Source organism: Bactrocera neohumeralis, chromosome 2, assembly GCF_024586455.1.
Source record: "Bactrocera neohumeralis isolate Rockhampton chromosome 2, APGP_CSIRO_Bneo_wtdbg2-racon-allhic-juicebox.fasta_v2, whole genome shotgun sequence".
Lineage (NCBI taxonomy): Eukaryota > Metazoa > Arthropoda > Insecta > Diptera > Tephritidae > Bactrocera > Bactrocera neohumeralis.
The window spans coordinates 27,822,698-27,847,479 of record NC_065919.1 but is presented as its reverse complement, the minus strand read 5'-3'; the positions used below and the strand labels follow the sequence as shown (position 1 = coordinate 27,847,479).

Here is a 24,782-nt window from a genome sequence, read left to right as displayed (position 1 = left end):
GTGCTGAGTCTTTCATTTTAGTATTGAGTGCGTCTCAATGATCGAGAAATCATTGCCCATGACCTCTCAATCGCAGCCAAGTGTTTGTTATGCTCCTACTCATGCACGCAGCAAATGAGAATTTCATTTCACCTCTAAGCAGCGTTTCGTGGAAAATTGTGGCTTTTCTACCCAATCATTTTATACAATTCCCAATACCTAAAAATGTCTAGTAATCTTTAAATATCAAATATTTGCTTGACCGCAATGGTTAAGTTCATGAGCAATCAGCAAAGGTCTTCAAACATGAGTTTTAAACCATATTTCTATATACTCTTGTGAGTATGAAAAGTTTGCTGCGTCATTAGCTTGTGCGGCAATAAATCGTTAAGGTTATTCAATTTAAAATTTTTGATTGTTGGCATATTTGCAATTATAAGGTTAATAACTCTGGTGTTTAAGTAGTCTGCACTTTTGGTTGACTGCCAAGCTAACTGTTGACCTCTCGCGTGACCGGCACTTAGACGTAAGCAAAAACAAATATTTTGCACACTAAGCATATTGCAAGTCGAGCGTAGGTGTTTGTAAGAATTTATGGGATCATTTAAGCAAACAGAGGCGGATTATTTAAAAATGTTTATTTATTTCTTAAAAATTATTTACCAAATGTCGTTCAAAATTTTGCAAAACATTAAAGTTATTAGGTTGCATACATTACGTAATTGATATCATTGCAAACTTATTTCTTATGTGTATAATGTAAAGAATACATTATGTTTATTACAATAAAAGATTTAATTGAAATAAAATATTTTCATACTTTTGCAACATGTCTGTACAGTGTATAATAGTTTTGTTCACCTAACGGTTGTAGTTATCACCTAAAAATAAGATAGATATAAGATTATATATATACTATATAAATGATCAGGATGACGAGAAAAGTTGAAATTCGGTTGACTGTCTGTCTGTCCGTCCGTCCGTGCAAGCTGTAACTTGAGTAAGAAATGAAATATTTCTATCTTGGTATCTTGGGGGTACAAAAAAAGTTTGAGTTCGTAGATGGGCGAAATCGGACCACTGCCCACAAATCGCCCTTAACCGAAAAAATATAAAGTGCCATAACTAAGCACCTAATTAAGATATAAAGCTTTAATTTGATACAGACTTTGCAAAAGTATAAAAAGCACAATATCAAAATTTCCTCTAAAACCACAGCAAGCGATCAGTAAAAGTAATTTAGGAATCACTTATAGTGCAGACAAGAAAAAGAAACAAAAACAAACTTAGTTTAAATCTTTGTTGTAAATAATATTAAAATGTCAATATTGTCAAGAGAGTATGTAAGGAAAACCAGCGATAAACCCATCCGAGCACTAGAGACATACATATACATATAGATATGTACATATTCTCATTTATTTCAAAGTGGCACATCAATACCAGCGAACTAAGGGAGAAATGAAGTCATTTTGTCTGTAGTTCATTCCAATCAGACAGTGGCTATCAAATTTTATCGTGCAAATTCTTGGACGTGTCCTAAAACCGGTGAAGCTCCTTAAAAGGCCATGAAATGTCGCACGCAAACCAATCAGCGCCGGCAAGAAAGCGCTAAAAACAAACATACATATACAAACATACCAGCACATTACTCCAGTCAATCGCTTTGCACAACTTCATTCAACGACTTTTGTGACGTACATATATTGGATATGTATGTATGTGTGCATATTTTGTTTTTGCGGCTATCCAATTTCGTCAAGGTCATTTATGGTTCTAAACTTTCAGTTTGAATGGACATTTCATTGTGAAAAGTTTTCGAGTCCATATTTCCTTTTTGTTTTATTGAAAACTTCCTTAAAAGGGCTGAATGAAAAATAGTTATTTAAATACATAAAATTAAGAAGTGTTAGGAAACCATTTATCGCAAAGTTAATGAAGTGGTAAATAGGTTCCAAAGCATATGACTATAAAATATTATATGGAAATATGTGTATATATGTACATAGGTGTTGTGACATACACAGCTAAGTGTTTTGGAGTCAGTCGAGCTGTCCGTAGAAGGCTAAATATCAGTGTAGAATTATAACATTTTATCATCTATTATGTTTTTGTGACAAATTATTTTGATAGTTTGGCACAGCTGACCGATGATTTGATTCATTGATAATACATATACAATATGAGGTGCTCATGCCTTGACCATCTATGGACTTTGCTGTGAAAATATAAGATTTTTGCACCACGGAGAGATTGCATGTCTTACATAACAAATAGTGAAATGTCAATTTTTTTTATAAAATCTTATACAATATGACTTTGCATAATAACTCGACTACAACGTCAATTAACGGTACATTAAAAATCCGTATGATACAAGGATATATAATATTGGGTAGTCGAAAAAATCGTTTCATATTTTATCAATAGATGTCATTGCAGATGTCGATATACGGCCAGTGCCACCAATGATCACATACCATATAGTGTTGGAAAGATGAGATTATAAGCTTCATTTAACCAAAAAAATGTGAAATGAGTGAAAATAATGAAGAAATTCGCTTAATATTGAAATTTTTGTATAAAAAAGGAAAGAATGCTAAACAAGCCACCAATGAAATTTTTTAAGGTTACGCAGACGAAGTTACATTAGTTCGTGTAGCATAACAATGGTTCGCTCGCTTCCGTTCTGGAAATTTCGAAATTTCGATTTACACTGATGGAATAATGTCTCTAGCGGAAAAATGACAAAAAGTGGTCGACCAAAATGGTACATGTTTGTTTATTTATTTATTAGTGCAAATATAAAAAAAAACAAGCAAGGAAGGGCTAAGTTCGGGTGTCACCGAACATTTTATACTCTCGCATGATAAAGTGATAATCGAGATTTCATTATCCGTCATTTACATATTTTTCAAATACCGTATTTGTGTAAAGTTGTATTCCGCTATCATCATTGGTTCCTAATGTATATGTATATTATACAGAGAAGCCATCAGATGGAATTCAAAATAGCGTTATATTGGAAGAAGGCGTGGTTGTGAAGCGATTTCACCTATATTTCGTACATGTCATCAGGGTGTTAAGAAAATATTATATACCGAATTTCATTGAACTCGGCTGAGTAGTTCCTGAGGTATGGTTTTTGGTCCATAAGTGGGCGAGGCCACGCCCATTTTCAATTTATTAAAAAAGCCTGGGTGCAGCTTCTTTCTGCCATTTCTTCCGTAAAATTGAGTGTTTCTGACGCTTTTTGTTAGTCGGTTAACGCACTTTTAGTGATTTTCAACATAACCTTTGTATGGGAGATGGGCGTGGTTATTATCCGATTTCTTCCATTTTTTAACTGTATATGGAAATGTCTGAAGGAAACGACTCTATAGAGTTTGGTTGATATAGCAATAGTAGTTTCCGAGATATGTACAAAAAACTTAGTAGGGGGCGGGGCCACGCCCACTTTTCCAAAAAAAATACGTCCAAATATGCCCCTCTCTAATGCGATCCTTTGTGCCAAATTTCATTTTAATGTCTTTATTTATGGCTTAGTTATGACTCTTTATAGGTTTTCGGTTTCCGCCATTTTGTGGTCGTGGCAGTGAGCCGATTTTGCCCATATTCGAACTTAACCTTCTTATGGAGCCAAGAAATACGTGTACCAAGTTTCATCATGATATCTCAATTTTTATTCAAGTTACAGCTTGCACGGACGGACGGACGGACGGACACACTTACAAACAACCGTTATGTGAACAAAACTATAATACTCTCCTTAGCAACTTTGTTGCGAGAGTATAAAAATATGTTGAAGTTTGATTAGAAATACAAAAGGACTTTTTCGACTGCCCAATATATACTCTACCCCTCATATACTAATTTGCAAAGGTTACGGTTCAGCATCTCAACTTATACTTTGAGTACGAGCCAATTGGCTTTATTTGATTTAAACTTTACTTTTATAAATAAAATTGCCTTTAAGCCAGCTTATCATAAAATTGTTTGGTTCACCGTTCCAAGAGGAACAGAGATTTTTATCTAAGCATGTACTATTATCCCGAAGGCATTCTCTTGTTTAAGGATATGCATAGTGGCAAATATAGAACAAATACTCGTATGACTTTTCCAAAATTAAAAAAGTTTACAAAAGCAAATACAAAAGCTTTCATAGAAAAATTCGAATTTGATCGACCGGTTTTTATGACAGCTATAAGCTATATGGTAGTGGTCGGATCCGAACAATTTCTTCGGAGATTATGCCATTTCATTAAATAATAATTCATGTCAACTTTCGTGAACTTTTCCGTACAAAGACTTGATTTTGATCAATCGGTTTGTATGGCAGTTATATAGGTTTATAGAAAATGTATTGTGCATTTTAAATTTCGCGGGCTACTTGCATTCGATTTTCGAGTTTTTTGTTGCTTTATGTTGAGGCTTATATTCCTTACTTAAGCTGAGAAGGTCGCCTATTTGACTGTCTAGTTAATTTTTAATAGCTATTTTGCTTGGACGAATCTGACTGTGGCAGATTCGTGAAGTTATCTTGGGCAAAAAAAAAACGTTTATTGGTGATGCAAAATGTTCTCAGAAGAACGAGAAAATGTTTTGGCGTTTGCACCATGATAACGCACTTGCTCAAGCATCGTTGCCTTTGAGAGAATATTTGGCCGAAAACAACACATTAATGGAGCCTCAGATCCAGAACTGACCTCCTTGAAACTTTTTTCTGTTCCTAAACCTGAAGAGGCTCATGAAAGGGCGACGCTAGGATTGAGGAGCTATAACCTGCAATGAAGGAGGAGCTAAACAAGATCACAACTTTTTTAAGTGCTTTGAGATTTGGAAAAAACGCTGGCAGAATGGCAATATATCTGGGGGTGATCGAACGAACCTCGTAGTAGTCTTGTATCGACAAATGAACAGTTTCGATATCTCAAATAATGAGAGACTATACAGACAGGTGGACATGACTAAATCGACTCAGCTTGTTATGTTATGTTTTTAAAGAATTTCCGAGGTTTCCTTCTGGATATAAAAAACTTCGTAGCAAACTTAACGAATATAAAAAAAATATTTAAATTTTCATTTAAAGTATAACTGTTCATTCAATTAAGTACCGTTGCATAATAGTCCTCTCCATATTCATCCTCGTCTTCATCGTCTCCATCGCCATCTTCCTCTTCCGTATCATCTTCATCCTCACGAATTATAGCAATCATAGCGGTCTTGCTTATAATTGACATGGTGAGCGCTGGAGTCGCGAAATTCTCTCTGCGGCTATTGTTGTCCGCTAGCATGGTGTGGCATGCGGCGATGTGGTGAACGTTGCTAGATGTGGTTTACGCTGACTGTTATGCCAACTTTTTATGCCATATGATATATTATTGTTACTATAAGTAACGTTTACTTATGAATTGAAAATTGTTGTTACAATCTTTGGTACCCTTTCTAAATTTTTAAATAGCTTGCAAGGATTTTGATGATGATTAAAGCCAATTCTCATTTTTTTTCTTCAAATATTAAAATGTTTTGTTTTGTTTGTTTTTGCAGATTTGGTGTTATAACTAAGTATTTATTAGTTATTTGAGCAGACCACAGCCTATAATGGAATATCGTAGAACTTGTTCACTTAGAGACTTTTTACATGAAAAAATAGATAAATGAACGCATCACAAGAAATTCTCTAAATATAATCCCTATTTGTAGTCTCAAACTAAGAGAAGCTAATTAAACTCAGATAATTTGTTAAATATTCACTTATCAATTCAGTATTGATATATGTATGCATGTATATGTACATAAGTTTATATACATATATATATATACATATACATATATATGAATGAATGATTGAACTTCACTTTTTACATTCCTTTGTGATAGTTTTAAATGCAGGATTATTCAAATTCCTTTTCATGTGTAATTTTATTTCTTGTTATTTCTATATTTAAATTTTTTTGCAAACTTTAATTGGGAGGTAATTATGTCCCAGCTACAACCTAACTCCACTCTAAATTTTCATTTTCAATTCCGTTAGGTATGTGGAAGCTACATGCGCAAAACAACAACGTGCAGAAATTTTTAATTAAGACTTAAACAGTTTTACATAACAAAAGTAAACTATACCGAATTTCGTCTACCAACAACGGCACCAAATATTACATTTTGTAAAAGAGTAATAAGCCATAATTTTGCACGGCCAAAGATGGACATTTTCGCGAATATAATTTTGTTTCAATTTCGCACACTTCATTCAATTCATAATTGTATTTCCTTTACAATCAACACTTTAGCACCACAATCCAGTACCGCACAAATTAGCTCAAAGCAACGCAATAACTTCGAAGCCTTATTCGGGAAGCGCTCAATGCGTGTTTTCCGCTCAACTTGTTCGCCGCGACTTGTCTGTGCTTTCGTTGTTAGTCAAAACCTTACTGTTCCAGCAGTCGGCACCAGCAATTAAGGGATTAGTGTGACCTGAAAGCTTTCGACTCGCCACAAACAAGCTACAAAATATTATGGAAAAAAGTTGGTAGACACAGCAGCAGTCGACGTCGCATCGTTCCTATACCTGCCTGTGTGGACGGCATCTTGAGGTGTAGGCCAGGGATGTAAGTGACCCCACGCAATAGCGGCGCAAAACAGCTGAGCTCGGTACAAGCCTCAGTACTACGAATTCTTGTGTATATATATGTGAACACACACTCTTATTTGGTGAAAGTTTCTGTTTCAAAGTCACGTGCTTATCACTAGAAATCGAGAATGCAATCCACTTTCTCCAACTCTATTTGTCCGCGCTTTTTACGCCAAACACTAAAAGCTTTTACCAAAAGCTTTCTGTACGTTTCGAAACATCAACGCAGTCATCAGCTGTTGCCGCCGCTGACAAAAAGGCCGGTTAACTAACGCAATGCTCCCAAAAGTCTTCTCTTCGTTGGCACATACGGTTGTGTCTGCTTTGAATGTTAAGGCCATGCATCGGTTTGTTTCGTGTTTCACGTTTCTATGCTCCTCTTGCTCCGAAAACTGTTGCATATATTTATATATGTACAGCGTTACACCCATTTTCGTTTCGTCATCTCATTTATTTCGTCATTGGTGCCAGTACGATTTGCCCTCGTTTTCATTTCGTAGTTGTTGGTGTTTTATGGGAAGTTCTTCGGTAGGCCATTGAGCTTTTTAACTGTTTTTCTCTTTTGATTTATTTTCTCGTATCAACTGGTTCATTGATTTCGCACGTTCTATGCACGTGAAACTATTATTACAATTTTTTTTAGATTCCTTGAATGTCGAAGGCAAGCCAGAAGATATAGGGTCTCTAAATCAAAGCTTTAAAAATATTTGCCTTGAGTAGTGTACTAGTTTAATTTTGTCAATTGTATTTAAGTAAATATGGGGAGACTTAAATATAAGGAATATTTCACAACTTAATATTTTTAACAAGAATATTGGCCTTTACTCTTAATTAGATCAACATTTTATGTTTAAATATATTAAATTCAAAACTTCGTATACATAGAAATTATTCTTAAAAATAACTCCCACAGAAATACTTCTTAAAACTGTTTTGTTTATATGTCCATATTGTAAAATTAAATTTAATTAATCACTTTAACTGATTGAAGCAATTAAACAAGAAAAATGTTTACTTCGGCTGCACCGAAGCTAATATACCCTCACAGGTGCATTTCTTTTAGTAACTATGTGTTCAGTTTGTATGGAAGCTATGTGTATCTTCGGAGATTACATTGATGCCGTAGAAAATAATCTATACCAAATTTCGTGAATATGTCTTGTCAAATGCAAAAGTTTTCCATACCAGCATTTGATTCCGATCGTTCAGTTTGTATGGCAGCTATATGTTATAGTAGTCCGCTATCAGCAGTTACGACAAATGATCAGCTTCTTGAAGAGAAAATGACGTTTGCAAAATTTCAAAACGATATCTTAAAAACTGAGGGACTATTCGTATTTATACAGACAGACAGACGGACGGACAGACAGGCAGACGGACATGGCTAAATCGACTCAGCTCAATATACTGATCATCTATATATATATACTTTACTACTTTACTCCGACGCTTGCTTCTGAGTGTTACAAACTTCGTGACGAACTTAATATACCCTTTTCAGGGTATAAATAGGTTACATCCTTTGTGAAAAGTTAACTTCAACCATACAATTTCTTAAACTATTACAATTTGACAATCCGACTGTGATATTTCCTTTTTAAACAGATACGATTCTATTATCTTTATTTTTCCGTATTTGTACCGCGAGAGTTGACATAGATCTCACACGCGGCACGTTCAAACATGGCTGATTTGAAAAGGGCATCTCATGTCTTTTAAGTAAACTTTCGTATCTCATAAACTACAAAACTAATTTTATCTAATTCTGCGACAATAAATAATGTATCTCCTACGCAGTTTGAAATAGGCAACTCACAATAATCAACCGACTTTTTCAATAGATGACTCAAGCATAGCGAAACAAAACTTAGCCATTCATTAGCCTTGGGGTGTACCAACACTATTCTAAACTTTTTTGTAATCGATCTATAACTTCACCAGCCTCCATGTATCGAACATTGTCAATATACTTTATACTGTATGTACTAGTCAGTGAATTAAATAATATACTTTAATAAATTCGATTCTGAAATAAAATTGCTGTACAGGATTTCGTTATTTTAATTTTTCTTTATGTGGAATGGTTCGATTAGTTCAAAAATTTGATCTAGAAGATTTCAATAGTAAGGGTATAAATTTGACTGCAGACGAGAGGAAAGCACTGCAAACTGTTTCATTCATGATTTTTTTTAAGCATTTTCCTACGACTGGTAAGTGTAGGTAGACTTAACCTAGAATCCCATCCGAAAAGTTGTTTTTGAGCAGACTCCTACTTGTCAAAATGATATGGTAGCTAGGATTCCATACAACAGAGCCGTGTTCTAATATAAATCTAACCAAAGTTGTAAAACGTGTTTTAGCAAAAACGGATCTATAAATTCTTTAGACCAACGATTAACAAAACTAAGAACATCTTTTGCGATCAAAACCGTGGTATTTCGAATATGAAGACTAAGATTTAGCTCCCAAATAAACAAAGTTAAAAACTTGATTTAGTCTAGAGTGTTTTATTATATAAAGACCCTGGGACTGGGTACCCTTGATCTACGGGAAAAGCGTATCGTCTTACATTGGTAAATCATTTCTAACACACTAGGCAACTAAACTGTTTAAGTCTGTTTGCAACAGACACCTTTCATCAGTTGAAGTATATGATTTAAAAAGCTTTACATCGTCGGCATATAATAAAATTTTTCAGTATTCTATTACAGTATCGGACCAAGAAGACTACATTGCGGAATACCTGAAGAGACATTAATTGAATCTGAAAGAGTATCACAAAATATCACACGTTGTGTTTCATTGAAAAGGTAAGACGATACCTTTTGAAGAAATCGTGGCTAAAAGCCAATCAAGTTTTTGTACGAGAGTCGAGAGAGTTATCGAGAGTTTTGCTAAAGTCAGTGTATATAACATCTGCATGCTTACGCTCTCCATAACCCTATGATACATGGTTACTAAAGTACCTTTATATTAAAATAATCCGAAAACTGGCTTAAGTTTACATGTGGAGGAACAAATCTAACAAACAATCATTTTCCTTCAGCTAGCTTTAATGATGTAACTTTATACACTTTTGTAATGAATTCAATTAACTTTGTTGTTGCTATCACATTTATTTTTTTAAGAAAAGAACTAAGCTTATACAAATCTAGCAGAAAAGTACATAGCTCATCGAATGCAGCAAAAATAACTTCAATGGAAAGAGTTTTTAGTGCCTGATGTACAATAATAAGCAACAAAAATCACCGCTGATTTACTCATTTCTTGAATAAATTGCTACTGTGCCTATAGCCTAAAAAATAAAGTAAATATTTACACTACCTGTGCAAAATGTTAACATGCCAGCAAATATTTCAATATAATTGTAAATGTAATCATTCATATATTGTGTGCATATGTATTTATAAATGTAAATATGCATGGTTGCGTATGTAAATCATTAAATTCTTGTGTATGAGCGCGAATATCGTTTACGCCGCTCCAGGCAAGCTTCAAGGTTGTTATACGAGTACACTTCGTTACTAATTTGTAAATAATTTGACTGATGAGTTGCCTTCAATTGATTGTCGTATACTTCCAATATACATATGTACCAGTTAATCACGCACACAAGTAGGCATAACTTCCGTTACCGGCACCACCGACAGTAGGCGTGGAAACAGCAAAATAAAAATGTATGCTCTGTATGCACATACAAATGTACATATGTACATATGCATATTGATGTGCTGCCAACATTGTTGTTGCTGCTACTTGAGCGCTACTGATATTGATATCTAGTATGATTTGTTTGAAATATAAATATACTTAGTACATCAATTATGTACATATGTACTTGTAAAAAATTTTTAAGCAAAATAATTTGATTCGACTCAAAAAAGTTGCGGGCTGAAAAAGTCTCAAAATCGCATTAACATCGCGGAATAAATTTAAAATCATAGAATTTTACCTGCGTTATAGACATAGAATCGTTTGAATGAATTTCTCATATCAAAAATCAACTTCTGAGAATCTTTTGAACCTTCAGACAAAGGCAACAATATTTAAGCAACGAATGGAATGGAATGGAATATCCAAATGGAAATTTGTACACATATATCTGTATAAGCATCGCATACTCATTTAATTGTTGTGTGCCATTTGTAACTTATTCCCGGCCTATTAGTGAGCGGCGTAAATATCCATTAGTCAATTTGATTTAAACTCTGCTAAGCAGCTTGCAATAATGAGTTACAAATTGCACATATAAACATATGCACCCACACATATGCATGCGTATTCTATCGCATGGTGGAGAAATTCAATCAAAAGAAGTAAAGGAGAGTCATGGCGTATGAGTAACAATTTGTTTCATAAGAGAAAGTGTGTACATAGTGCATATGCGTTGACGGTAAGCTACAAGTTAACTTCTGATTGAATATAATAAGGTGTAGTAATAGGATTAATTATACTTATGTTAGCATGTGATATACGATATGTAATATGTTTGGATACTTATATTATACAAATGTATATTAAGGTGTTATATGTTGAAAAAAAATCCTGAAAATTTCAGCTCTTAATTTTGACTTTAAGTACTTTTCTTTTTGATTTTTCACGTTTTCACATATTTTTCTAAAAAAATTAGTAAATAGCTGGTATTATCGTAAACCGTTGTAGAAAATTAAATTTCTGGCAAAAAACATACATACATTATATACACTCATGCCATAAAAATGCCTTGCTTCGAAAATATAAGCGATTTAATAAAAAAGTGAAAAAATATAGACTGTAATGAAAAGTTTGTATCTGAAACTTGATTCAATGATTATATTAATATTTTATTCACATTCTTTTTTCGATAAAACCAGCCGTATACTCATTATTTTTCCAAAAATTAGTGAAAACGTGAAAAATCAAAAAAGAAGGTTCTAAAGCCATATTAAGGGCAAAATTTGCATGTGTTCGCGAAGAAATAATTTTTTTTTTAAATTAAACACCATAATGTTTATATACCTTTATTTATAATGAGCGCTTACACCTTTAAAAATTAATTGGTGGCAAAGAAATCACGGAAAAAAGCCTCAGATGCCACTGTTATAAGATATGTACTATATATAAAAATGCGACCCAAAGACTTCTTAAATAGTTATAAAAACTCTAAAAAGGTATTATTCATGAATTTTATAACAAAAACAGTATTGAGAAAAATCAATGATTTTCCAACCACCCTCGTATGTACTTGTACATTTTGCACCGTAGTGTCCCTTTCCACTTGCCAATAATGTAGAGTATGTTTGAGTATTCATATATATACATATATGTGTATGTGAAAAGACATTTTAGTGGATCCGTGCATATGAGCTTAGGTGATCACGTTTCTTTTTTTGGTATAGAGAAATGTATGCAGAAGCTTATAAAAATATTTCTGTAGGCACATATCTTTTATATTTTTCGTTATATGCATAAGTATATATTGTAATAGTTCAATCAATTATTGTAATGAATGCAAATAGCACACACTACTATATACTCATATCTATCAAACACATGTACGAGTGTTTATAAACTTTTTTGTACTATTTATATACCACTTCTTCCCATAATGTGCTTAACATAGTATATGCACACAAAAAAGACAAATGTAAAAATAATTAACAAATTTAGGGCAAGTTCAGAGCATTGGAATCATATGTACATATGTATGTATACATTTTCACTTAATATTTAAATATGGAAATTTCTCTTTCACCGATGTCGTAATAACTACGCAATTTATATACAGATGTCCCTATGTATACCAACGCAAAAATTATATTACATACATATGTATAAGAATAAAAATATATGGAAATGTAAACTAAGGTTATCATACAAAAATACCAGCAGTGCCCCTTAGAAGAGATCAGATGTTTCAAGATTGAAAATAGGATATTTTGATTCGACACGGACGTGCCGAATGGAGTACCACAAGGCTCGGTCTTGATGTACGACGGGATGTTAAGAATACATCAACCAAAAAACGTGAAAACAATGGTTTGCTACCATAAGTTTAGATTTGGCTGAGCAGACAACAGAAGTATTGCCCATAAGTACAAGAAAAGTAGAAAAAAGAGTGTCACTCAACATAGGGGAATACGACAATACCTCACAGCCGCAGCAGAACTAATGGTAATATTGAACAACAAATTAAAATTTAAATAACACCTGGCATATACTTCGTGTAAAGGAACGAGTTCTACCAATCACATTGTGTCATAACATATAATGTTGGAAAAGTGAGATTTTAAGCTTCATTGAACCAAAAAAATTAAATTCGGAGAAGTTGAAAAAAAAACTTACAGCAGTTCAAAAATGAGTGAAAATAATGAAGAAATTCGCTATATTTTGAAATTTTTAAATAAAAAAGGGAAGCTTTACATAATAGCAAAAGCAATGAGTTCTATAATTTTGTATGCATCACCAATATAGATACAGCCACTAGATATTAAAGCATTTGAAAAACAAATAAATGATCTGCATAGGCTCATTGCCATACAGTAACAAGTGCTTTCCGAACGATATAAAGTGACGTTGCTGAAGTTCTAGCTGGTAGTGAGACAAATTCGCGCGATTGGACCAGCTATCATAGCCGTCGGAAAGCGTAAAAAAGAAAGGAACCTCATAATTTGGCAGCAATGGTAGCAAACCTCAACCAAAAGACGGTGGACTCACAGACTAATCCCGAACATCCATTTGTGGATAGATAGACAACATGGAGACCTCGACTTCCACCTAAACCAAATCCTGAGTGGACATGGATGCTTTAGAAGCTATCTGTTCCGATTCCATCACAACCTTAGTTGGTACTGTCCGAAGTATGCAGTGTGCATAGAAAACTCTGAGCACGTATGTAAAGGAAAAGTTAAAAACTTTACTTGGCGGTTGTTTTTCGATGGAAATTTAGACACTATTCATGTGTAAGTCCTTTGGTAAATGGAAAGTTGTCAGCGAAGCGCCAACTGTAATTATGACAAAACTAACAAATATTACTGTGATCAAATTGAAAGGTGAATTTTGTCCATTTCATCTCCTTCATCATCTACCCTCCCGCTGCAATATACTTATGCCAACGAATTTTCCAGTTATCATAGCACTTGGAAAAATCCTCCGTCGTGATGGCCATCAGAGCCTTGTTCGATTCAGCTTTTATATCCTCATTTGAGTCAAAGCAGTGTCCTCGGAGTGGTCATGTGAATTTGCCGAATAGCCAGAAGTTACATGAAGGTAAATCATGCGATGTTTGCGGCATGATATTAGTTAAAAATGTGGTGAAATGATCACGAATAATCGCATTATCGCACTTCTTTTTTCAATTAATTCAGACATAGTAAAAATCGAAGAATTCACTTTTAGAGCCTCACAAAACGACGCCTATCTCAAATACTAATGAATATTTTGACGTGAAATTTAGCATAGATGTCACTAACAGTACTATCAACTTACAGAAAAATAAATTAACCGATTTGAAAAACACTCGTATAAATATATATGTTAAAAATTCACCTTTCAATCACATTAGTATATACATACATATATACATTATATTAGGTGTCAGTCAGTCCGTATGATAAATGATTTTTTTCTTTCCCATGAGGTATTACTTAATCCGGTGGGTCCGTGGGAGAGATATGAGTTGGGAGTAGGTTAGCTTTAGCGGATTAAAGTTCCGCACTCCGGCTTTCGATGCTTCCTCCTACTATGAAAAAAACAAGATGTTTCAAGATACTACGTGATCCTGTGATGCCCTTCGATCCCATTAAAATGTTTATTTTTTCGAAAATATATATAAATATAGTCAAAATCGATTGTGTTAATCAGTTTTCTTTTTCCAATTTGATATTAATCATGCTAAGAAGAAATAGTGGAACTTATTGTGGAAATTAAAGCCATGTTAGCTGTGTTCAATCTTTTTGGTGCCATGATATTTATATCAAATTGTATTCAGCACATTGGAAAATAAACATAACGGGTTTCTCAGCAGTCTAAATTTTTGAAGTTAATTATTTTATATACATATGTACATACATATAAATAAATTCATTCAAATTAATTGTCAATGTCTATAACAATTTGAAAGCAATTAGGTTTTCAATTGTGAAAATTTTCGTGATGGCTCAATTAACAATCTGTGCGAACATCGTATTAGCCCCGCAATATTTATTTTAGAAATTTTATTTTCTTAAACATAAGATGGAAAATCCAGACCAAATAGTCCTAAAACACTAACGGGAAATCAGAAAGTAAAATACATATGTATGTATAATTCAAACACAATTCAATATTGGAACTATTGAAGGGGAAGAGTTGATGGATTTATTATACTGAAACTATATATATTTCACCTAAAATTTTAAGGTAGACAGTTTGGTGCCACAACAAATAAATCTATAGAAAAATACATATGTTTGTGTGAGTATTCCCCCACTAAAAATTTTAGAATGCATCAAATTATATGTGCAGGCATTGTAAAAATCTATAAATAGTAAACATTAATCGACAAGTGCATTACACTTACAACAAAAATGTATTTCATATACAAAAATGAATTCAAACATACATATGAATATATGATAAACTACATAATAACAGGGAAGTCACCTGCAATTTGACGAGCACAATTTTAATTTCAATTTTATCCGATTTACGCTTCGACACATTATCCAATGGATCAGCAGTCTCCCTAGCGCTAGCGTCGCTGCAGCTTTCGCTGTCATCATAATTGCGTGACGTCACAGCAGTACTCGCATTGCCGTTGTAATCGGAAATGTCCGATGCGTTTGGCCTTGTGACCATATTCACATCCGGATGTATGAAACTCATTTTTATTGTGTTTTTATCTTTCTATAGCTGGTTTTAACTTTTACTGCGCTGGCTATGAAAATTATTTTTAATAATTTCGATATTATTAATATTATTTTTTAAATTAAGTTAAACACTCCAGTAAACGCATTTTAATTTTTATCGAATCCACTTCGAAATTGCAAAGGTTTCGTAATATGTACATATGTATAATCGCACAAAGGGCAAACCAGTACCGATCACGAGCCACTAAAATGGGCTAAGGTTTAACCAAATGGTTGTCGTACAAAGTACCCGCGAACACTAAAAGGGAAACGGATTGCCATGCACTTCCTATTCTTTTTCGTTGCATTTTCGCAATGCGATTTTATACGTGAAAGAGACATGCGAAATAAAAAATCAACAAAAATAAATAAGTCAAACAAAAAGAAGCGACATCAAAATGTACAACACACGAAACTTTTGGCGGTTAAACAATGGGTTGGCCCACGAAAAAGATGTTAGTACATGCATTATTTTCTTTAACATTTCGTTGAACAGAATTATCTTTAAAATATATGTAAAAGAGCCATAAAAGTTTTGCAGATATTTAAGGTATTATATTTTTTCAAATGAATCTCGTATGCATTTATCCCCTGTATTGCCTTAACTACCATTTTTAATAAGTTGAACTAAACGACTGGTCAAAATACTTTTCGCCAATAGGGCTATCGATTCGAATTGGTTACTATGAATTTTTTCCCTGATTACCTGTATATGAGTGTAAGCTATGCTATTGAAATTATTACTTGAAAATACTTAATTCTTACAGTTTCAATGTGACGATTGATCTTGGAATTTATACAAATTTGTGAAGTATGTATGTACCTTTGAGCGAGGAATATTTTTATTAGCTACATCAACAACAAATATGTACAAATCAAGCGAATACCCTTCAGTCCTAAAATATCTCGATTGAACAGCTTTAATTCGAAAAAATATAATGGACAAGCACTTGACCTCACTTACTGTTTGAAGAGTCATCAACTCGTAAAATAAAGGAACTGTCGCTGTTGATTTGAATGGAGCCATAAAGAAAATGGAAATACCTGGAAAATATTTACACAAAAGTTTGTGACCATATTCCGCCCTAATAAAGTTAAGTATATCAGTTTTATTATCTGCTGAAAAGGATAAACGTTGTAGCTATTTTTTTCTAAGATTTTTGAATTGAAGTTAGCTTGCAAATTACATTTAATTATACTCGTAGTATTTATCATATTATATTACAAGTTACTTCACTGAGCTTGTCTGCCTATTTGGCTCTCATGAAAATGACAAACTTGATTAAGGCTTAAAAACTGTCGTGAAAGACATCACTTGGAAGTTAAATATGGTATATGTACTTAAGCAATCATCGCCGCGTTGAAATCTCTAATATACATATATATTTCAGTTATAGTCAAACACAAATTCCAACTAAACAAATGTCAATTTTTTTTCAAAGGTTAGTTAGTAAAATATTTATTAAAATTATGGAATATAATAATACTTTATAGAGTAAACATCAGAAAACTGTCATGGTTCACTTGTCATCCACAGTAAATTTCACCACCTATAGAGTAATTTTAAAACAAGCTCTTCTTTACTTTCAAAAGGCAGTGTTTGACATATTTCTAGGAGATCAGAGCTTAACTGGATGCCTATAATTTGTTTCATTATACCGAAATTGCTCTTAAGCTTCTACCTTCTTTCTATCAATGTACCAATGTCCATCGTTTTATAGGCAATGTAATAAGATGAGCCATGGCTTGATATAACAGTTATCCTCTAATAACCACATCCACATAACCCAGTTTTCAAACCTACGACTCAACGCCTGAAAGTCCCAGCAGATCTCAGCTCATTAATAAATTCACCGCATTCATTTTGCTGCCACAAAATATCTTCTCGTTTCATTACATTTTTCCTCGGCTGTAACCATAACTCGCGGACGCATTCTTTCTAGTCTCGCCAATTTGTTGGCAGCCATGCATTTACCGCGCGACCGTTTATATTTTAAATCAAGTTCAAGTTCGCCGCCTAAACCCAAACAAACTGAGCCCCAAATAGCACCGCTAAGAAAATCTTTCCCTTCGCCATGACAACGCAGTGAACGTCAACGAAATGCAGTGGTTGTTTATATGTATGCATTGGTGTACATACATATACCATACACCATAACTGACTGATTATCTACCACTAACCGTGCGGTACATGGGGGGTGTTCACTTTGTTGCCAAAAGACAGCAAAATGTGAATGCACTTGGCAACCGCATTGTTTGTGTTCGTGTTCAATGAATGTGTGGTTTGCACAAATCTTATTGTGTATATACATATGTTCGTATGTATGTACTATATTTAATTTTACTACAATATAATAACACCAGCATGCAGTTACATATACCAATATCTTGGCGTGGCCCAGAATATTTTTATTTGATTCAGTTAAAATAAGAATCAAGCAGAAGAAGTTCAGATAGCAGACACTGCAAATCTTTTCATTCACATTCTGTAAAGGAATTAAGCTACAGATCCATGCACAGTTTCGGCCGAAATTCTATCCATAAGCTACCAATGGAGCACTAAAACTACTTTAGAAGCTTTGTCACCCCTTAAAAGCCCTCGGTGGCTTTAGAGTGTTCTTTAATTTGCCTAAAAATATAAGCTTCCCTTTAGTTAAGTTTCGAGTACACAGCCACAAAATGTTAGTCAAACACTCTACACATATTCTTTAGCAAGCCAAATACATGAAACATTTCTAAAAACAATTCTAAAATCGCATTTGTCTTAGTGTGAAACAAATAGTGCCAGGTACGTCATCAGATTTTATGACATGATGCATTATTTTAACATTTTTTCAAAGCTTTTGCGCTATTCATTCAAAATTTTCAAGCGTTGTGCATATTTGAAAACACTATATAGCGGTACTTTTTGCAGTATCGAATTTTTGTTTAATAAGCAATGAGTTAGTGACATGTGATTTATCAAAAATATTAGAAACTAGCTAACCCGGCAGGCGTTGTCCTGCGTGAAATTATGTGTTTTGAAATGAAAAGAAAGTTGAATTTTCGTTGCATTAAAAATCATTTATTTTCGATTTTTCTAAATTTTTTCAATGTAACGCAGCTTGATAAACAACATTATACGTAAATGTTCAGAGAAGATGGTTTTCCAACTCGTGAACACGCCACATATAACTGACCGTTTGAAAAACATGGCATTTCCGGATTTATGCCACACACCTCTAGCGACTATCCTTGTGTCCTGTTGATTGTCATTGGAAATGCAATTTTCCCTGGATTTGAATACGTTGAACTGAAATGGCAAATCGTTTGAACTCAAAGGAATTTGCAGAATCAAGCATTTTGCCCCTTGTATTTGAAAGCTGCGACACAATCATTAGGGTTCCATTGACAGATCCAACTTTGAAACGCAAATAATGCGGCGGCATACCAAGTCTGTCCAAAAATTTTAAAAACTCCACTGGATAATTCACGGCTTCGTGTTTTTGGCAGCTAAAATTGCGCGTGCACTCAAGCAATCGTAGTTACGATAATTTGGCCAATGTTGCTATAAACATTCGTGATGAGTTCATATTTCGTTGAAGATTTCGCAGAGGAAATTGACCACTGGAAGTATCAACCGGAATTTGCCTATTTCCAATTTTTATCGAATACGATGTAAAATGTCTTCGGCAATGTAATTTCTGGACGTATCCCATAATTTACGCGGATTTGAAGGCTTATATGTCGATCATCGCAAAAAGTGTGCGAACTTCAGTGGCATGCGAAGTAGCTATCGAATCGTCCATCGTTTGATTCCATTGATTATCATGTTCCAACAATTGTAATTGCTGGCATGCTTCTCAAAAAGTTGCACACATCGTTTCACTCACAGTACGCAATGACTCAAATGATTTTGAATTTAAATACGTACATTAATTAGTAGCAATCGAAGGTAGAAGCAATCGTCGTTTTTCGGGTGGATTGTGTTAATTCGTCCTCAGGCATTAGTTGCGAACACACCTGGATGTTCTTCTACTGGTTGACCTTGCTTTCTGCGTAACCATTTCTTCGACGATGCACTCCATGTCTAATATCATGGCATTTCCGAATAGATCAATGTTCTTGCAAACGGATCGCTGACGCAAGTTGAGAAAAAACTCGTCAAGGTCAATTTGGTTGCTGGCGGTTTTTCCACTGGCTGTAATGTATAAATACACTCTTTGGCCATTCTCCAAATGAACTTCGAGATGCACAACAGTCGGAAAATGGTCATGAAATGCAAAAGTAAATATCTCACAAAACGCCTCATTGCAGCTCACGTATCGACCCATTTGATACTAGCTGATCTCATCTCCTTCAGGGCCAATAACCACCATGTTGCTTTCTTTGGTGACGTACTTACAAACGTATTTGATCGATATTACCAAACTGTAATATTCAACATTGATATGAGTTTTGAACGAATTAGACAATAGTGGCGAATATGGTACGATCCATGTGTTGTCGACTTCGATATTCACTCCTCTAAGTTGAATGCTAAATGTTCTGCCATTGTCATCATTTCCAATTTGCGTTTCCGAAAGAAAAGCACGTGGATAGTGTTTCGTGCATTTATTATCAGACATACAAACCGAAGTGAGATTGTGGTGTCCGCAAGGTCCATGAACCAGATTGGTTTTCATCACTTCGTATAATACTGGATCTTTCTCTGCATCAGTCATCAATTTGATCTGTTGGAACCACCATCCACCATTCAAAGAAGAATGTGTACATGCGGCAAACCGTTTGCAACTCAACAGAGTACATCCAGCGTCTAACAGCTCCATACACTTGTATACCATACGTTGCTTCAAGATAAAGTCCATCAAACATCGTAGCTGTTGTTTGAAAAGTCGTACTGGGACATCGTGACGATCGCTTGCTGATTGACCGCGATCCATAATTTCACACGTATGCCATCGCATCCTGGGAGTACTCGTTCATGTGTGGGCTGCCATATGTTGATGGTAAAAAGCAAGCCGAGCGATATTAGCGCGACCTCTTCGTGGCATCGTAACAAATTTCAATCTGTAATTGATCAGTTTGTGTGAAACACACATAACGTTTTCACTGAATAATTTTCAATCATTTTTTTTTTTTTGAATAGCCGGAATAAAGAAACCAAACGACAAATTTGAATGATTCAAATAATTGAAAAAAAAAACAATTTTGTATGAAAAAAAATAACTTTTTGGAATTGTCCAATTTTCCGACCCCCAACAACAAAAGAGCTGAGTAAATTTGGTTCAATTTGCTCTATCAATGATCACTCTTTAATTTAAAAAAAATATATATGTATTTTGTTATCACGTTTTACAGTAGACATTTCAAACCGGCATTACTATCTTTATACAGCGAAATTTGCATCGGAAAAAAAATTACTTGTTTCATAAATCTTTATTTTTAATCTCGTTTATAATTTAAATTGTTGTTTATTTTCTCACATGTAATCTATTTGCTGGATTTATTGATGTAAGCCCGATTAATCGATTAATGTTAATCGATAAGAACATAAATGGAATAAAACAAAAAGGTTGACATATAATACATGCACATAACGTATATGTGTATGGAAAAAATACTCCTGTAGAACCCCCAAAGATGATCTGGTCACCGATGCCCACAGCATACTTAAATTATGGAGGGAACACTTCTTCAGTCTGCTGAATGGCAGTGAACGTACAACACCAGGAGAAGGTGAACCCGATTGCCCAATCAATGACGATGGAGCAGACCATTGCCCGACCATGAAGAAGTTCGAATAGCAATTAGCCGCCTGAAGAACAACAAATCGGCTGCGCTGAAGTATTGCCGGCCGAGCTACACAGCGGCGAAGAACTGATAAGGAGCATGCATCAGCTTCTTTTTAAAATATGGTCGGACGAAAGCATGCCCAACGATTGGAATTTAAGTGTGCTCTGACCAATCCACAAAAAGGAGACCCCACAATCTCGCCAACTACCGTGGGATTAGCCTCCTCAACATCGTGTATAAGGTTCTATCGAGCATATTGTGTGAAAGATTAAAGCCCACCGTCAACAAACTGATTGGACCTTATCAGTGTGGCTTTAGACCTGGAAAATCAACAACCGACCAGATGTTCACCATGCGCCAAATCTTGGAAAAGACCCGTGAAAGGAGAATCGACACACACCACCTTTTCGTCGATTTCAAAACTGCTTTCGACAGCACGAAAAGGAGCTGCCGTTATGCCGCGATGTCTGAATTTGGTATCCCCGCAAAACTAATACGGCTGTGTAAGCTGACGTTGAGCTATACTAAAAGCTCCGTCAGGATCGCGAAGGACCTCTCAGAGCCGTTCGATACCAAACGAGGTTTCAGGCAAGGCGACTCCCTATCGTGCGACTTCTTCAATCTGCTGCTGGAGAAAATAATTCGAGCTGCAGAACTTAATCGAGCAGGTATAATCTTTTATAAGAGTGTACAGCTGCTGGCGTATGTTGATGAAATTGATATCATTGGCCTTAACACCCGCGCCGTTAGTTATGCTTTCTCCAGGCTGGACAAGGAAGCAAAAGAAATGGGTCTGGCAGTGAACGAGGGCAAGACGAAATGTCTCCTGTCATCAAACAAACAGTCGTCGCACTCGCGACTTGGCTCTCACGCCACTGTTGACAGTCATAACTTTGAAATTGTAGATAATTTCGTCTATTTAGAAACCAGTATTAACACCACCAACAATGGAAATCCAACGCAGGAAAACTCTTGCCAACAGGTGCTATTTCGAACTGAGTATGCAATAGAGAAGTAAAGTGCTCTCTCGACGAACAAAAGCCAATCTCTATAAGTCACACATTATTCCCGTCCTGCTATATGGAGCGGAGGCTTGGACAATGACAACAACTGATGAGTCGACGTTGCGAGTTTTCGAGAGAAAAGTTCTGCAAAGATTTATGGTCCTTTGCGCATTGGCCACGGCGAATATCGCATTCGATGGAACGATGAGCTGTACGAGATATACGACGACATTGACATAGTTCAGCGAATTAAAAGACAGCGGCTACGCTGGCTAGGTCATGTCGCCCGAATGGACGAAAACACTCCAGCTCTGAAAGAGTTCGACGCAGTACCCGCCGAGGGAAGCAGAGGAAGAGGAAGACCTCCACTCTGTTGGAAGGACCTGGCTACGCTTGGAATCTGCAATTAGCGCCACGTAGCGAAAAGAAAAAACGACTGGCGCGCTGTTGTTAACTCGGCTATAATCGCGTAAGCGGTGTCTACGCCAGTAAAGAAGAATAAGATATGAAAAAAATACATATCTACAAAATGCAGTTTTAATAAGTTCCAGAATTTGAAGACGAGTGTATCGAAGTGCTTCCGAGAATTCGAGTCCCGCCAAGCCGAAAACAATAAATCAAAATAAGCAAAGATGAAAGCACGTGTTTTATGTTTATTTTGTGGCCAATAACTGTTACATACACACACGCACACACACAAACGTAGTTGGCGATAAAGTCAGTAAACTTTAAGCAAACAGGTAATTTAAATACAGGTTTTTTCAGTTTGTTTTGCGCTTTTGTTCTTTGGATGCTCCACTTCCATGAATATGAATGAATCTTTTCTTTATAATTTCATACTAAATGAAATAACGTACAGCGTGCGAGTCCAATTAATGTGAGTACACCCTCCCGGTTTTTATGTGAATATGGTCGCATGACAACTATTTTTGGAATGTTACGTCGATATGGCTCAAGTGCCTGATGTGCTTAAACATTTTATTATTAGGGATCGAAAACTTATCAGAACTCTTTCCTGATTTCGTCGACCTTAATACTGAGCATTGGAAAAAATGCATTCAAAAACATTCAAACCACCAAAAGTGCTTGTAAGGACGATGTAAATATTTCGAATTCTGTTTTTTACAAACATTTAAAAAATTCAAAAAAAAAAACGTTTACATCGGTTGAACCGAAGTTATAATAATCTTCATAAATATAAAATATTCCTGATATAAAGCTATATGCTATGGCGGTCAAATCGGAACAATATATTTGAAGATTGTAGCGTTGTCTTAGACAATATTCCATGCCAAATTTCTACAAGATATCTCGTCAAATGAAAAAGTTGTCCAAACAAGCACTTCATTCCGACAGTTCAGTTTTTATAGTAACTATGTATATGCTATAGTGAACCAATTTGAACAAATGAGCAGCTTCTTAAGAAGAAAGGAGCGCGAGAAAAACTTTAGCTCTGTATCTCAAAAACTGGTGGACTAGTTCGCGTATCGGTGCAATCGAAGTTAACGTTTTTTATTAATAAATTAGTAAAGAATACTCAGTCTTAAGCTAATGGTTTTGAATTGTCGAATAAAAAAATAATAAAACAAGTAAGGAAGGGCTAAGTTCGGGTGTCACCGAACATTTTATACTCTCGCACGATAAAGTGATAATCGAGATTTCATTATACATCATTTACATATTTTTCAAATACCGTATTTTTGTAAAGTTTTATTCCGCTATCATCATTGGTTCCTAATGTATATATTATACAGAGAAGGCATCAGATGGAATTCAAAATAGCGTTATATTGGAAGAACCGATTTCACCCATATTTCGTACATGAACCCCATGTCATCAGGGTGTTAAGAAAATATTATATACCGAATTTCATTGAAATCGGTAAAGTAGTTCCTGAGATATGGTTTTTGGTCCATAAGTGGGCGTGGCCACGCCCATTTTCAATTTTTAAAAAAAGCCTAGGTGCAGCTTCCTTCTGCCATTTCTGCCGGAAATTTAGTGTTTCTGACGTTTTTTGTTAGTCGGTTAACGCACTTTTAGTGATTTTCAACATAACCTGTGTATGGGAGGTGGGCGTGGTTATTATCCGATTTCTTCCATTTTTGAACTGTATATGGAAATGCCTGAAGGAAACGACTCTGTAGAGTTTGGTTGACATAGCTATAGTAGTTTCCGAGATATGTATAAAAAACTTAGTGACACTTTATATGTTTTCGCCATTTTGTGGGCGTGGCAGTTGGCCGATTTTGCCCATCTTAGAACTTAACCTTCTTATGGAGCCAAGGAATACGTGTACCAAGTTTCATCACGATATCTCAATTTTTACTCAAGTTACAGCTTGCACGGACGGACGGACAGACGGACGGACGAACAGACAGACATCCGGATTTCAACTCTACTCATCACCCTGATCACTTTGGTATATATAACCGTATATCTGACTCTTTTAGTTTTAGGCCTTACAAACAACCGTTATGTGAACAAAACTATAATACTCTCCTTAGCAACATTGTTGCGAGAGTATAA

General features: G+C 35.0%; 1 protein-coding gene across 4 annotated transcripts in view; it reads right to left on the bottom strand.

Annotated features, from left to right (window-relative positions):
- LOC126767918 (organic cation transporter-like protein) overlaps nucleotides 1–24,782 on the bottom strand; it is a 107,890-nt gene that overhangs the window by 53,809 nt on the left and 29,299 nt on the right. Inside the window, exons 1-2 of one of the 4 annotated variants that reach the window (XM_050485703.1) lie at nucleotides 6,103–6,424; nucleotides 5,094–5,575 (exon numbers count right to left, since the gene is read on the bottom strand). The exons of 1 other annotated variant lie outside the window; for it this stretch is intronic. In XM_050485703.1, the coding sequence (XP_050341660.1) occupies nucleotides 5,094–5,273 (180 nt within the window). In that variant the 5' untranslated portion in view covers nucleotides 5,274–5,575; nucleotides 6,103–6,424. Of the gene's footprint in view, nucleotides 1–5,093; nucleotides 5,576–6,102; nucleotides 6,425–15,232; nucleotides 15,706–24,782 lie in introns of those variants that run through there. 2 more of the 4 variants (XM_050485704.1, XM_050485702.1) reach the window with 2 other exon arrangements.